Source organism: Lonchura striata, chromosome 1 (assembly GCF_046129695.1).
Source record: "Lonchura striata isolate bLonStr1 chromosome 1, bLonStr1.mat, whole genome shotgun sequence".
In the NCBI taxonomy this organism is placed as follows: Eukaryota; Metazoa; Chordata; class Aves; order Passeriformes; family Estrildidae; genus Lonchura; species Lonchura striata.
In genome coordinates, this window is record NC_134603.1 from 139,036,199 (window position 1) to 139,052,215 (window position 16,017).

A 16,017-nucleotide genomic window follows, 5' to 3' on the forward strand; every position below is an offset into this window, starting at 1 on the left:
TCTGCTGATAATGTGATTATCTTGTGATTCCATTGGAGGACAGCAGTACTAATATGTCTATACAAGAATCAGTGGAAATAAAATGTGATAATGACTGATTTATAGGCAATTTATAATGTTGTCACAAGAAAAAAATAGTTTCTGTGGGACAAAAATAAACAGCTGTACTTCAATTAAACTTGCTCAACTAAATTGACATTATGTAATCATTACTTGTAAGGCAAAAAGAGTCTCACTTGTGCATCATTTTCAGTAAGCCTGAAAATTGGGCTAGGTTGTAGTAACATAGATTGAGCCTATCTTAAAGCATTGGACTGTTAATTTGAAAGTGGATCATGTAATAAACAACTGGTTAGAACCTATTTCTAAATCCTTTTCCTTGCATTGCTTTTCCACAGGGGTAATTGCTTTCAGAACAGGCTTTTGATTCCTTGACTAAGAGGTAAGTTCCACTGCTGGCAGTGCTTTTGACTTACTCCTGTTCTTTGACTCAGCTCTCGCAGTATATGCCAGGTCCTAAGTTTGCATCTCTTATTTAAGGTTTTATAAAACAGAGAATGCAAATGGAACAGGAAGTGTTTTCTAAATGCATTGTCACGTTTAAACCCAGGAAATACTATGTTCTTTAAGTGTTGCAACAGGACTCTAATAGGGTAAAGGAAGTATTTATAAGACTTCAGTATTTCAAAAAGAAATCTTTCCTCATATTTCAAAGTACTATTTATAGATTCTTTCTTTGTTAAAGGTCACTTGCTAGCCATCATCTCGTGTTTTTAAAAAATAAAAAGTGTAGTGATGAGAAATAAGTGGGTATCTCAAATTTGCAATCTAATAAACTATTCACTAAGATTGCAAAACTATTTGCAATCTAAGAAACTCGCTGAGAAAAGCAGCTAGTCACATTAAAGCATCACAGTAAAAATAAATAAGTACAGGGATCAGGGCCATCATTATCTTATGATCTAGTACTTGGAGTCTCCTCCTCTAAGCAGGCATCTGCAGCAACTCTTTCAAAAACTAAATAAATTTTCTGTATTTTATTTGACATGGCAGAGATGCCAGTTCCTGATAAAATAGTTAAGAAGTTAGAGGTTTCCACTTTGAACCAAAAAGTCCACATTTGGGACCTTCTGCAAAATCATTTTCCATTCACAGGCAGAATATTCTGGTCATAGAGATATTACTGGAGATGTGCCCGTTCCTGCAGCCATTGCAAAAAAGACAAGGTGGCTGTGTTTTTTTGTATGCCTGGTTCTGCTAGTGTTCAGTCTGCTATGATAGTGTCTGCCAGACTTAGCCTGGCATGTGGATTCATGTGGAGAAATGGGGTAATAAACTAAGCTCACAAACTTAGATGTCAATGTAAATACATGAGCTAACAACTCCAGACTCTGGTCTTGGTCCAAGGAAAAAGTAGTTGTTTTTAAGGTGCTATTCCATTTTAGATACCTCCTTTAAGATGAATCTGCCTTAAGAGCAATTGAATATGTTGACTAGATCTCCATCAATTATCAAGCAGAGTTATTAACTTTAGTGCTGATACTTAGTTTAGTTTAATGGATACTACGCATAGATTCTGGATATGGGTTTAACTTAGGATGCTCACACTGGAGTGGTTCTGGTCCTGTGGGAAAGCTAATGAAGTTCAGAGTGAAACAGGGAAGTGCCTACTGAGCTAAGGCACTAAGAATAGCCAGAGCTGAGGGAGAGCTTTGGGGATTGTGGTTTTGGAATGAGGATTTAGTCAGACATAATGACTGTTCCTACTGCTTGAGAGACACCACCTGATTGCACCACTGCACTAAAACTGGGTCGGAGAAAGAAAAGCAGGCTAGTTTGTCTACCACTGAGGCAATAAATTCCAGGTGAAGGACAGGAAGTAGCATAGAATGATAACTTCATGGATTGCTTGGCTGGGTATTGGCTACATCTGTTAGGTCAAAGTACTTTATTACCTCTAGCTCTACATGATTTAAAACAATCAACCCTTTAATCTCAAAAAACATATGTAGAAAAGGCATGCTTCTATGATTCTAGAAATGTGCAGGACATGAAGTAGAGGATATTACTCAAATGAGAATATTATTTTGTCTTTAAGATTTAGAAACATAGAATCATTTACTTTGGAAGAGACCTTTAAGAACAAGTCCAGCTGTTAACCTAACACTGCCCAGCCCACTACTAAGCCGTGTCCCTAAGCACCAAATGTCGTAATACCTCCAGGACTGGTGAGTCAAGCACGTTCCTGGGCAGCCTGTTCCAATGCTTGACAACCCTTTCGGTGAAGAAATATTTCCTAATATTCAATCTAAACCACCCCGGCACAACTTGAGGGCATTTCCTCTTGCTGTATTGCTTGTTATGTGGAAGAAGAGACCAGCCCCCACCTTGGTGCACCCTCCTTTCAGGCAGTTGCAGAGAGCAGTAAGGTCCCCCTAAATCTGCTCCAGGCAAAGTGTTAACCTATCCACGCCATGAGCAGCAAGTTTGTCCAGGAATTAATTTAATTACATGTACATGTAATTACTAATGAATAATTTTAATTTTTAAAATAAGTTTTACAGGTGACATTAAGCCAGCACTTCATGCATATTAAAATTTAAGCCTTACTACAATTGTTTTCCAGATTCTAAATATTTAGATTGGTAAACTGAGAATCAGAAATAGGCATGCTGTAAACCTACTGAGAAAAAGACAGCATGCAGTTATCTTGGAGGGAAAGGGATTTGCATAAAGAAGCTCTTTTATAGGTCAGTAGCCTTTCAATACCTGTACATGTTGATTATCTGTAATAATTACAGTTCAGTGCAAAAGACACATTTTTAATTATCAGAAAGCCAAAGAATTCTGTGTCCATCATTCCCTCAAGTCAGAGAATGACCACTGAATAGAGAGCTTTATGGAAACAAAGCTCACATCAACATTTGATGGGAGAATATATTGAAATTTAGATTAGTAACTGCAGCAAAGAAATAGACTGAGGGGCATAACTGACAGTAAAGTAATTGACCTGTTCTCTCTGCTTTTTGCCACAGTTGACACTGCTTTTTTTTAATGAAATTTTTTAAGGAACCAAATATTTCTAATAACTTAGAAATATGTAAAAGTTTCTTTAAAATATTCTCAGAAATTGGATGTATTTATACAGAGTGAAGAAATATTTGCCATTAAAAGCCTTAGTTATTCTTGGTCTTGAAATATATATAATTTGAATCTGAGAACATAAATTATATAACATTATAAATAATTTTACATTAATTAATTTTTAAAATTAGTTGGTTTAAACTTAATTAAACTCACTCAGAATTATAATTGCTTTTTATGACTGCAGCTTAATTTATATCTGAAATGAATTGAGCTGAACTGAATGATTCTGAATACATGTTCATATTCCATATCAGGATTTGGCACAATTTAAGTAACTCAGATTTCCTGAATGTCCATCTAAATCTGGTTCTTGCATGTGTACATGATTCTTACTTTCTACAGTAACTGCATAAATCAGAAGGTAGTATGTCCATCACACCTGTTGAATATACTGTCAGTAATTTGTCCTTTTGCTTTTTCTTATATAAATTAGTTTGTCTCTGGCCAAAGCTGTGCTTTCTGAAACACTGTATTTGTGTGTGTGTTTTATACGTGTGTGTGTGTAGAGATGCAAAATGGTAAAGCAGATTGGAGCTGAAAAGTTTTTGGCTGCGTGGATCTTCATCTCAAAACTGTAATTAGTAACCTGCCTATGAAGTTTTAAATTTCAGGTCTATTTTTAGGATGTGCTTTATCAACTGCTTTTATTAGTGCTGTGTTACAATTTATTTGTAGAGATTGGTAGAGGAGCAGTACCTGGAAAATTCATGAAGAGCTGCAAACTTTTGTTGAAAACAGCAAAGAATAGCCTTGACTTTTGTAAGCAGCCAGGCTACAGCTCATGTTGCACTAGAAAATAATCTCTTATGCCAGAGGCAGGCTCTCAGTAAACTCTGGCTGAGGGTGAATGTGTGGTCTCCCTTTGCGAACTAACCGAGGAATTAACAAGGGGTACTAACGGTGCACATTTCACTTTTACACAGTGTTAAAACAAACTTAAGTTTGGCATAACTTGGATTATGTTCTATGCATAGCTAGTGCTAGTGGCTCATGTTGCCCTTTACTTTTGCCTGTACCTAACTGGAAGGCTCTGCTGAGGTTTTGCAAGCTACATGAAACTAGGTCCACATGAAGTATTACATCCATACGCTTCAGAAGCTGCTATCAGATGCAGCTGAGAAGGTCTTCTTGGTTATGTGCATGTGTGCTAATACAAAAGGAAAAATAAGACAAGCTGGACTTTGTGTAAATAAGTGTAACTTTTTAAAATCAATGAATTTTATACTGTGCAGAACTGTTTCTTAATAACTTCAGACCTGATTTTTGTCTCCTGTGAAATATGAACAGAGAATTCAATTTGTATTTGAACCATGTTTTCAAGGTAGAACTTATTTGTACATTCTGCAGTTGTATGGAATGTTTACCAACATAGAATGTATAGACAAACAAAGGGAAATACCCTAAAAGGACATTTAAGTCCATATATGATTTACAGATGCAGATAAAACTAATTTACAGAAAGGGATGTTCTGTGTATTTGTACCACATTACGGCCTGAGCCTGTGCTGACTGAGGTTTTTTTATCTATGTATGTTGTTGACAGATGTATTTTACCAAACGTGTACAAATGTTAGAAACAGGGACTACTTTCTCTACAGAAATTACTATGTCAAAGAAATTTTCAGACTGATTTGGTGGGTCAAATGAATAAGAAAGTCTGTCTTACAAGGTTCCCTGAATCACTCTTAAACTGGTTCCTAAAACACAGAAGGGAGTTTGTTTGCCTGGTTTTATTTTTGTTTGTTTGTTTGTTTGTTTTTAGAATGGGTAAAAAAGTAAAGAAGGAATCAGAGTCTCCACCCAAGGATGTGGTAAGTTTATAAACTGCTATGTGCTATAAAATAAACATTACACAATTACAGGCTCAGCTCTACCATCCTTACATAGTTCCTTATTCTCCTAGTTTACCCACTTTATTCTAAAAATGGCTTTTAAAGATGTCTCTGTTTCTGCTTTTCTTGGACAGCATACAAACCAGAGTGACTGGGCATGTGTAGTTCTTTGTAGAGATTGTTGTCTTTGGCAGGCATTGCAAACAGTTATGTATGAAACAATCCAGGCTTCTTTTTATTTGAAGAACAGTGTTAGCTTTCTCTTTGTAAAAATCAAAAGAGAATGGAGAAGAGCAACCTGAAATCTGCCTATCTTTTCAACTGTGAATACATTCTCTTTCTTTAAGGATGAAAGACTTAAAAGCCTAGATGGATCTGTGGTTTTTTACTGAATACAAAATTTGACAAATATTTTGAATAATACTACATACTCTTGTCTCTTTTGCAAATATATACAGTCTTAAGGGGAAGTTTAGGTTTTTCTGTTGTCATTGGAAATACAGTGAAAAGTACAAGAGCTGTAGCCAAATATAGAATAATGGTGATAGGGAGACTTTTTTTTTACAAAATATGGAGGTTAAGGGTCTGACACTAGCACATTTTTCAAGAATTCCTATAAATTCACAAGGTATAAAGAGGCCCCCAAAAAGATAATTATTCAAAACATAGCTATTTTTTAAAGTTTGTTTTCTTCAGAAAGAAGTAGAGGAAATACAAAAACACGGAAAAGAATACAATATAAATTCTGTGTCAAATAACAACCAATTTAATGAAAATGGGGCCTTCAACGAGTCCCGCAGAGGGAGTCCCATTCCCTCAATGAGTCCCATTAAATGGCAAGTTCTGTACACTGTTTTAAAAAACGCAATGGATTTATGAGTAAAGAGTTGTAGTACTGCAAGAGCTTTTTCAAAGGTCAAAGAAAAGTTAGCAAAAACTACATTGCAGTTTCAATATTAAATAAGCATAAGTAGTTTTGACTAAGACAATAATATCCAATAGCCATGATGTTACTGAGACATAGCAGTTGACATCAGGTTTACCCAGCTGTTCTGTGGAGAGATGAATATTACAAATGTAATTCATAACCTTCAATCAATAATAAATCCTTATGGAAGGAAATTACATAAAATCTCAACATAACTTCTATCTGTATAAAATAACCTAAAAAAACATGAGTCACAAAGAAGGTGTATGTGGATAAGTCTAATTAAAACAGGCCTGAAGAATTAAGACTAAGTATCTTTGCAGCCTAAGAAAAGGTTTGAAAGGCATGACAGCACATTTAAGTCATACAGATGAGCTGAAGTGATCAAAGTTGGCTTCTTCAGTAAATAGCTAGCAAATCAGTAGATGCAGCACCACAATTTCTACATCCAAAATATACAACTAGATTTTCTAGAGAAAACTGTGTTACAATATGTTGTGTACTACAATAACCTGTAAATACGCAGAAAAAGTCAGTAAAACTATCAAAAGGAACAAATTGGGAAGAGTGAATTCCAGATGGCATCTACAGCTTTGTCTTAGCTTTTACCCTTATTGTACTTCAGGCTAGCATGTCTATTCTGACAGTCGTAGCAGGAGAAATGTTGCATATCAAGACACTATTAAACATGAAAATAGATCATTGTAACTATTAATTAAGAAAATCTTACCATAATAAGAATTTTGATTTACACCATAATGGTGGTGTAAAATAAAATCTGAAAACTTTAAAATTCACCTGGTGTTTCAGATGGCAGGAAATGAGATGCAGACAAAATAAAAGATGTATTAGCCATTATCTTGTGATTGATAATCTGTTTATGAAAATGTCAAGTCCAAGAAAAGAAGCCTTGAGATAATGTAGATGGGCTTATAAAAGGAGGCCTTTGTGCATGTGGAATGCTATGAGAATATATGGTACTGCAGATGATCACTAATTTTTTATAGATTTCTAGGAACAGGTGGGAAACACATCTCTTAGCCTACCCACTGTTTATATGTTTCAGAAAGTATTCTTGAGGACTCTGTTTTCACTGCCTTTCATAATTTGTCTTTTAGTATTCTCTGTTCTGAGAATTGTTCTCCAAGAAGAAAAACATTGCTTTGAGCCTCTATCTCTATATGAATGACCTAAGACAGTAATTCAGGCAGATAAAATATGCTTTGACATAGATTGATAGGAACTTTTCACATGATATCTACATTAAGTTTGGTCTAGACAATACTATTATTTGTTCATCAACTTGGTCATGGACATTGAAAGGAGAGCCTAAGATTATCCCTAGAGAAAATACTGAAGTGTTATCCCTTAAAGAAAGCTATAGATAACCTGAGTATTTTTGAAAATGGCTTAATTCACAAGACTGATATTAAAAAAAGTGGAATGTATCTATTGGCACAGTCAGCTTCTGAAATTGTCTCCACATAAACACCTTCTTTTGATGAATGTCTAAATATTAATTTGACTTTACTTTAGTGAGGCTTTCAGTACTGCCTCTTGTAACATCCTCATAGGTAAACTGGTGAAGTACAGATGAGATAAACAGTGTAAATTAACCAAAAGGTAGCTGAACTGACAGGCTCAGAGGGTTGTGATCAGCAGCATGAGATCCTGTTAGAGCTCAGGCACTTGTGTTGTGCTCCAGGGGTTGATCCTGGAGCACAAACTGTTCAACCTCTTCCTTAGTGACCTGAATGATGTGCACCCCCAGCAAGTTTGCAGAGGATGCGAAAGTAAGAGAAGTGATTGACAGCCCAGATGGTTGTGCAGCCATTCAGGGGGACCTCAACAATTTCCTAGAGAAATAGGAAATTGGGAATTTAATTAAGTTCAATAAAGGGAAATGGCTAATTCCTGCACCTGGGGGAAGAATATCCGGTACAGACTGGGTAAAGAGCAGCTGGAAAGCAGCTTTACAGGAAAGAACCTGGTGATTCTGGTGGACATGCACCAGAAATGGGAACTTGGGACAAAGAGAGCTAACTAAATCCTGGGCATTAGGCAGAGTGTTGCCAGGAACTTGAGAGAGGGGACTCTTGTCTTTCACTGAGCATTGGTGAGTGAGACCACACTCGAATGCTGTGTCCTGTTCTGTGTTCTCTGGTACAAGAGAGACAAGGCCTTACTGGAACAAAGTCTTGGAGCATTTGTCATAGGAGGAGAGACTGACAGTTGGGACTGCTAGGTCTTGAGAGAAGGCTTGGAGGGGTCTTGTCAGTGTAAAAATTGCTGATGGGAAGAAGTTAAGAAATCAGGCCAGGCTCTTCTCAGTGGTGCCCTGTGAAAAGATGAGAGGCAGTAGGCACAAATGGAAATGCAGGAGGTTTCCATTTAAGCATAAGAAAAAAAATCCTCTTTTACCTTGACAATGATGGAGCACGGCATAGGTTGTCCAGGGAGCTTGTGGAGTCTCCATCCTTGGGGTTACTCAAAATCAGACTGTGCAGTAACCCTGAGCTCTAGCTCACCCTGCTCTGGACAGAACAGTTGGACCAGATCATCTTTGGAGGTGCCTTCTAATATCAACTGTTCATGATTCAGTGGAATAAAAAATGCTTCCACTCCCAGATTAGAAGTAAAAGCACTGTGACCCTGCATCAAAATATTTTGGGAGAGAACTAGCAAAGATACAAAAACTAGCAGTAAAGTTTTTTCAAATTGACTATATGCAAGAAGCTTCTTAGGGGGGACACTGTTAGGTGATTGCAGTCATGAAAGAAAAGCAAAATTACTTATTGTTGTGTCAAAAGACTAAGCAATGTGGTAATCACTAAAATAAATATGATAAAATTGCTCAAGTAGGAATAAAAAGTGTATGCCTAGGTCTTGTGCTAAATGAAAAATAGCTAACGTCTGAAAATGTGTTACTAGAAGATGGGATAGTAGAAAATTTCATTTTTTAGAGGAAATACAGCAATAATTACATGAAGTTTTTCTTCTGTGCTGTGTCAATTGGTAGAAATAGTTCTTGAAAAAAACAAAACTAAATCCATAGATACATATCATAGCAATGGGGAAGAATCAATAGTGCCTGTGTAGAGGAAAGTTTGAGTTATGAAATCTACTTGAGTTCTTTGGAGGGGTCAATGAGCAAATGGATAATGGTGTTCTGAATGATACAGTTGCTTAGCTTTTCCAAAAGTTTTCAGACCAGGCTTTTCCCTCTCATAAACATGAACAGGTGAAAAGAAATTACTCTCCTAGCAATAATGCCTGATTATAAAATAGGAAGCAAAGGTGAGAAAAAAAATTATTGTTCAGATTTTGTAATGGGGAGAAGTTGCCAGCCATGGGGTTTTTATTCTCCAGCTGTATCATCCAGTACATCAGAATGAATGTGGATATTTTCATGAAAAGGACATCCAGTTCCTAAGTAGGAGAAAGTAATAAGTACAAAATTTCAAATTCCAGAAATAGAAGACAAAACATTGTGTTACTAGCAAATGCCCTGTACATGCACATGAATGCCATTAACAGTTCTGGTGTTTCTATCTCAAAAAGGTAGAGCTGAACTATAGAAAGACAAAAGAATGAACTCAGAAAGACAACAGACAGGGTGGCCTCTGTTTTAGGAAAGGTCAAGGAGAGTAGGTTTCTTAATTTCCAGAAGGAATTACTGTGAAGAGGATTATCATAGAAACTTACAAAATTATGACTATACAGGGAAGGTAAATGAGTGTAATTTATTTCACCTTTTCTTGTAGGGAATGAACTGTGGAGGATAAATAAAATTATCAGGTGGTATTTTTAAATCAAATAAGAGGCATAGTTATTTTATTACTCTAACTGTGATACTTGTGCCTCAGAATATTAAGGATGTTAAAATACAGATGGCTTCAAAAATTCTGTAACAAATTTTTCTTGGACTTTTTGAACAGAGAGATAAAATCCCTAGGCTCTCCAGTTCTCTACGTTGCCGAGCTGGTATCTGTGTGGGAACATAAGTAAAATTTAATAGTCTGTTTGCTCACACCTCTTACCTGGCCCTTGCCAAAGACAGGATGTGGGTCTAGGTGAGTCTTTGGTCTGATGGAAACATATTTTGTATTATATTAAAGTTAAACTAAATTAAGTTGATGGAAGCAGAAAAAAATCCAAAACCCCAAAGCAACAAAACCAAAACACCCCCCTCAAAAAAAAAATCTAAAAAAATGTTAAAAACCCCAAACAAACAAAAAACCTCAAAAAACCCCAAACCAAAACCAAATCCCAAATACTCTTCAGTTGCTAATGGCTTTAAGGTAAAATGTACACAAAAGGCAAGATCAAAGACATGTTATAGCTTTTTTTTTAATTTAACTTGCTGTTTTCTTAACACAAACTGAATGATGGGGATGTTGTTGCTTATAATTTAGTTAAATTTCTGTGTTTATTCAAGGTTATTTTTAACTTCAAGAACATTATTCTAGCACATAATGTCCTGTATGTGCCATTACAGGAAGAGTCTGCAATGATGTATGAAGATTTAGATGCAAGTCTTGGATTAAAAAAAAAAAAAAAAAAAAAAACCAAAACACAAAATGTGGAACACTAGCTATGCTGACATAATGATAAGGAGAAGTCATAACCAGTTCTATGATAGTTTTGATGAACATGTTACCTCCCAACAAATCACAGAATCACAGAGTGGGTCAGGTTGGAAGGGACCACAGTGGTCATCTGGTTCAGCCTCCCTGCTCAAGCAGGGTCATCCCTGGGCACATTGCACAGGATTGCATCCGGATGGTTCTTGGGTATTTCCAGTCAGGGAGACTCCACAGCCTCTCTGGCAGCCTGTTCCAGTGCACAGTCACCACACAGTAAAGAAATTCTTCCTCAATCACTCAGGTTTCTGATTCTTAAAGACGCATTGACATTGGTTTCAGTGACTATTTTTTACTGTGTTTTAGCACAGAAATGCTTTTAATAGCAAAGTGCCTATTGAATATTGAATACAGTAATAGCAAATCTAATGTTTAATCAAATGGTTAGAGATTAGACTAATTTGACTGTGTTCGTGTGCCAACCTGTCATTAAATCCTAGGAATTTTCAGTGAGTTGGGGTTTATATAATTACTTGTAAACATGAGAAATACTGAAAACAAAGCAATGCAATTCTGACTGGTATTACATCAATGTGTAAATAACTGAGATTTAAAACTCTTATTTCATCTTTCATTTCTTATTGAACTTTATCTGAGATCAGTACTGGTGTTTATTTTTCTCTGAACTACCAGCCTTTTCTAAAACTTAGAATTTTATTCCATCACCAAGTATTTGACCAAACTCAGGAGTTACGTCTGTGTTTAAATAATGGCACTTACCTGAGGATCATGTTCTGTCTATGCAAAGACTCAAATGTGAAGAAGTAGAGACATATTAAGAAGCTAAAGGGACTTCCTATCACCTCTAAGTTCTCCCACAGGTAAAATGAGCAGTGATAGGCTGGATTGTTTTGCCTAGTTACAATCAAAAAAGAAAATTTTGATAAATGATTCCATCATTTTAGGCCCATCCTTGCACCCCTATGCTATTATTTGATTTAACTCCCAGTGTGGAATGATTATTAGGCAAAATCACTTATGGTACAGTAAGCAAGTCAGAGAAGGGAGAAGAAAAACCTTTCTCTATGTTCATTTTTCTTCTAGCACACTCATATTTTTTTTAAGATTTGCTCCCCTAAATTTCCTTGCTGACAACTGATTTGTATGTACCTTCATACTTTGATTGTTCAACATGTGCCTCTGATGTAGCTATTAGAAGTTTGTTTAATGAAGTAAAACAAATTATTGACATTTGTAAATATATATGTATATATATTGTAATAATATTGTAAATTAATTTGTATTGCTATCTTATAATCTGCTGTATTTTCAAGATAAATACATTGTTTTTGGAAACTGCATGACTCCAGTATCTACTAGTTTCTGTATGTAACACAGATGCTGTATTGGCCTGAAATGTGAGGATGGGAGACCGTTTTTTAATATTAAGCAATTACTTTAAATACAAGGAAGCTTAAAACTTTTTAATAAGTAGAATTTTCAGTATTCCTTGAGTCTTCTTAGGAAACAAAAGGCTTTTTTAAAGGATTCCCTTGCTCAAGTGATGTTAGTCCTAAGGAGTCTGTTAAGATGGTGAAAACTGTCCCGTTTGTTGGGAGATTTCTTTCTGCATGAGAGAGCTCAGAAATGGAAATGAAACCTTTGTATCATTTCTAGCTGGGTGAGCAGGAATTATATCTTGGAAGTACTTCATCTAGTAGAGGATCATGGTGAGCTGGTGAACTGAGCTGACAAAGGCACAGAAAGTGTTCGTTTATTTTTTAAACAGCTGCAAAGTGATATTGCCACAGAGTAACCAAATCCTCTTCCTTGTACACCTGCTGAGTCCATGGGCTCTGTGTACAGCTGCTCAAAAAAAAATTTCTCATGTCTGGTTCTGAAATCTCAGAATGCTCTTACATATGTAATGACTACATAGCTTGTTACCTTCAAAACTTTCTAGATTTGCAGGGAAGCATGAAGGTTTTCCCAATATCTTCGTATGTGATGAAATCCTGGTTATATTTATTTGGAAGTCAGTTATTCTTTCTAATTTTTCAACAATTACTCTAATTATTATTTTAAAAATTGGATTTTTCAAAGGAAACAGCAACTCATTAGCATTTCTAATTCCATGTAGATATCAAGCAAGATTTTATTTTATTTTTAATGAAATGTGGGAGTCTACTGCAGCACACTGGAAGACTCAGTATAAATCAAACTTTTCTTTCCCTTCTTTTTGTTTTGTTTTTAGTTTGATCCTTTATTGATTGAAAGCAAAACACCAGCAACAGTTGTACTAATGCTTAGTTTTCCTGAAAATGAAGTTTTGGCCAAAGCATGTGATGCTCTATATAAATTTGCATCAAAAGGTTGGTATTTTTGCAATGAGCTTTGTTTTGCACTGCTTAGATTTTGATAGTAGTTCACAATTGTTTAATTTCCTGGCATTGAAATCTTACTTTCTCCTCAAAGGCATCTGGTGAAATTTGGGGTGGGGGGGGAGTTTGAAATGTCTATCCAGCCTGTAGTTGCAGTAATAAAGAAATCTTGTAGTTTGCATGGAGGAAACCTTTAAAATTTTGTTGGAGAATTTTATATTTACTGTTTAATAGAGCTCATTTTAAATATAAGACAGGTAAGGGTTTTTATAAGCAACAGATCTGCAGTTGAAAATGAATTCTCTTATGTTCTCTTAATTCTTTATGTTGGAGTTTGAAACATCTGTACCAGTGTAGTAGTTTTAATCTTCAGTTTTCAGTAAAAAGAATTTCTTTGCCTTTTTCTGTTATTTTTACCCAAAGTTGTTGTGTCAGTATTTCTGTGCATGTGATTCTTTGGAGGCTGCTCAGCCTCCTTTATCAAGCGTATTTCTGTATGATCTGGAAATCTAACAAGTCTCCAAGATTCCAAATCTTCCAAAGGTCCCTGTATAATCTACAGCTAAATATCATATTCAAGGTGCTCAGGAGACAAGCAACTGTATAACAAAGGCTCAAATTTATGTAGCATGTAATTTCCTAGGTTGTCTCCTACTTATTCCATGTTATTCAATGTTAGCCACTCACATTGGCATACACTGGTAGTATTCTTGCTCTGATTAATCTAGTTTGATTTTAAGTTCCATTTAATTTATGTCTTCTTTAAAAATTATGCATTTATATGCTGATTATTATACTGATGTAAGTTACCAACACTGATGAAATTGTGAGAGAAGAGCTGGAGTCTTTGACAGCTGGCTAGAGGTCACTGGGTTCTGAAAGATATTTAGGTTCTGCTTAATATGTCAAGCTTAGTTGAGAGCATGAGATCAAATTCTGAATATGTGAAGAGACAATGTGGGACTGTTGGGGGAACAGCTACAAACCATAAACTCTTGCTGGCTCCTTCCATCCTATCCACAGTAAAATGTGTCACACTGCAGGAGGATAGATGTGTTTATACTAAGAATCCTTTAAATTATTAATGTAGATACTCCCATAATCTTCCAGAAGACTAGACTGTAACTCTGAGGTGTGGCACAAGAGAAGGAGTTGTTTTCAGTTAATTAATTGCAGTTAATATTAATTTTTTTTGGAGTGTAGCTAGTAAATAAAGTCCCATAATAAATAATACTTCCTCCATTTTAATCATGTCTTGGCCTGAGAATGAGCATAGATCTCTGGTTTCCTCTCACATTTCTCGCTTGTAGCCAGGAAGGACAGGCGTGGTTCATTAGAAAATGAATTATAAAGCTGTTGTGGGAACTGAGAATAGGAGTAGGATTGGGATTTTGTTTCTTGGGGTTTGTGTGTATTTTGTGTGAGCAGGAACAGAAGGCTGTAATCACACTAAACTCCTCTGTTCTTTGCACATCCAGCACCTATTCAGCAACAAAGCACTTCATTCTCAGGTGGTAGAAATCTCAGGTAGGAATTAATGATAAAAATCCTGGTAGTTGCTTCCCTTGAGGGATAATAAAGATTCACATCATCAGTGAAATGTTATGTTGAGGAAAATGCAACTGGGAGGCAAGAAAGGAGGAAAATAAAATGCATTCACCTGACGCTGTTCACCTATACTTTGCTAAGTAGAAAGCTTTCCTTTGTATTTCCACTGCAGTCTCCAACAAATGAGTAGTGTCCAATAGACAGAAGCATCCTTTGCTTGAAAAATGTGAATTAATCTGAGATACTGTTAATCCTTGAAACTATTTGACACATATTTATTAGGGATGTAAATCAGATGATCTTCAAAGGACCTGTCAGGCTTCTGTTTTTTGATTCTACTGTTCAATAAAAGATTGGTAGTGGTTTTTTACCTTGATTCATTAGAACTGTAAGGTTGGCCTTTTTATTGGGCTTTTAACCCAGTTCCTTTCCAGGTGATGAAAACAAAGTGACACTTCTTGGTCTTGGAGCATTGGAACATCTCTATAAGCTCCTCTCACACGAAGATCCACTTGTGCGCAGAAATGCCATCATGGTATTTGGCATCATGGCTTCTAATAGTAAGAGTCTCAAGGTTTTACTGTTTTTCAGTGTGGGTCATCAAAACACGATCATGTGAAAAAATCCTGTATTAATGGCCCAGAGTAAAGTGATGTAAGGTTGAGTTTCAGTGGTTGTTATTTTTATAGTGCCATATAGACCTATATCTGATTAATGTAATTAAACAGGTCTTCATTTGGTGGATGTTCTACCCAGTTGTCTTCTGTGAGGATATCCCAACCACACTCTGAGCCTTTTCATCAGCTGCTACCTGCTTGTCATGCTGCACTGGACCTTACCCACTTAGATTACTTTTAATTTGGCATTAGCATATTGTCAATGGTACTGCACAAACATGGATTTGAATTAACAAGTATCTCCCATTTATATTCACATCTTAATTGTTTTTTATTTAAAAGTAAATTAAACTCATACCTTTTTTCCTCACATTTCAACATATTGAATATGTTGATAAGAGCAACACAGCCCTGTAGGATCACATGAAGTCTGTCCCCAAAAAATATTATTTGATTTTTCTATCCAAGGGTTGAGGTTTTGCTACTTTGCCATTGACAACATTAGAAATGCAATCTGAAAGACTTTACTGTGATTTTAGTAAGACCTGTGTAATTCATGTTTTCCATTTGTTGTGTGGGCTGGTGTTAGCATAAAATTGCAAAGTGATGGCTTGAAAACTAAATAACAGAAGGATTGTTTTTAATTTGATAATTTTAACCACAAATAATTTTAACTATTGGGGTATGACTTCTTTAGCAACCAAAATTGTGCAATATTTAATCAGAACTTGCTAGATGCAAGTATTTTGAATAAAGATGCAATGAAATATAGAGGAACTTCATGTGTAGCAAATGTCAGAGAATGTCATCTGCAACTTGAAAGTCTCTGGTTTTTTGGTTTTTTTCTGGGCTTTTTTATGATCTTGGTCTAACTTTAGTTGTATGTCTTTCCCAGTCATGTCTTTTTGTCACTCAGGGGATAACCATAAGTGAATTTTGGTTGGAGCAGATTCTGTTTCTTTACTCAGCAAACAATGCCAA

The 16,017-nt window shown here is 35.8% G+C and overlaps 1 protein-coding gene across 1 annotated transcript in view; it reads left to right on the top strand.

Annotated features, from left to right (window-relative positions):
- Positions 1–404: 404 nt before the first annotated feature.
- The window catches only part of ARMC3 (armadillo repeat containing 3), a 56,486-nt gene continuing 40,873 nt past the window's right edge, over positions 405–16,017 (top strand). The window contains exons 1-4 of the mRNA XM_021530390.3: positions 405–442; positions 4,910–4,958; positions 12,745–12,862; positions 14,854–14,979. Of these exons, the coding sequence (XP_021386065.2) occupies positions 4,911–4,958; positions 12,745–12,862; positions 14,854–14,979 (292 nt within the window). The 5' untranslated portion in view covers positions 405–442; position 4,910. The remainder of the gene's footprint in view (positions 443–4,909; positions 4,959–12,744; positions 12,863–14,853; positions 14,980–16,017) is intronic.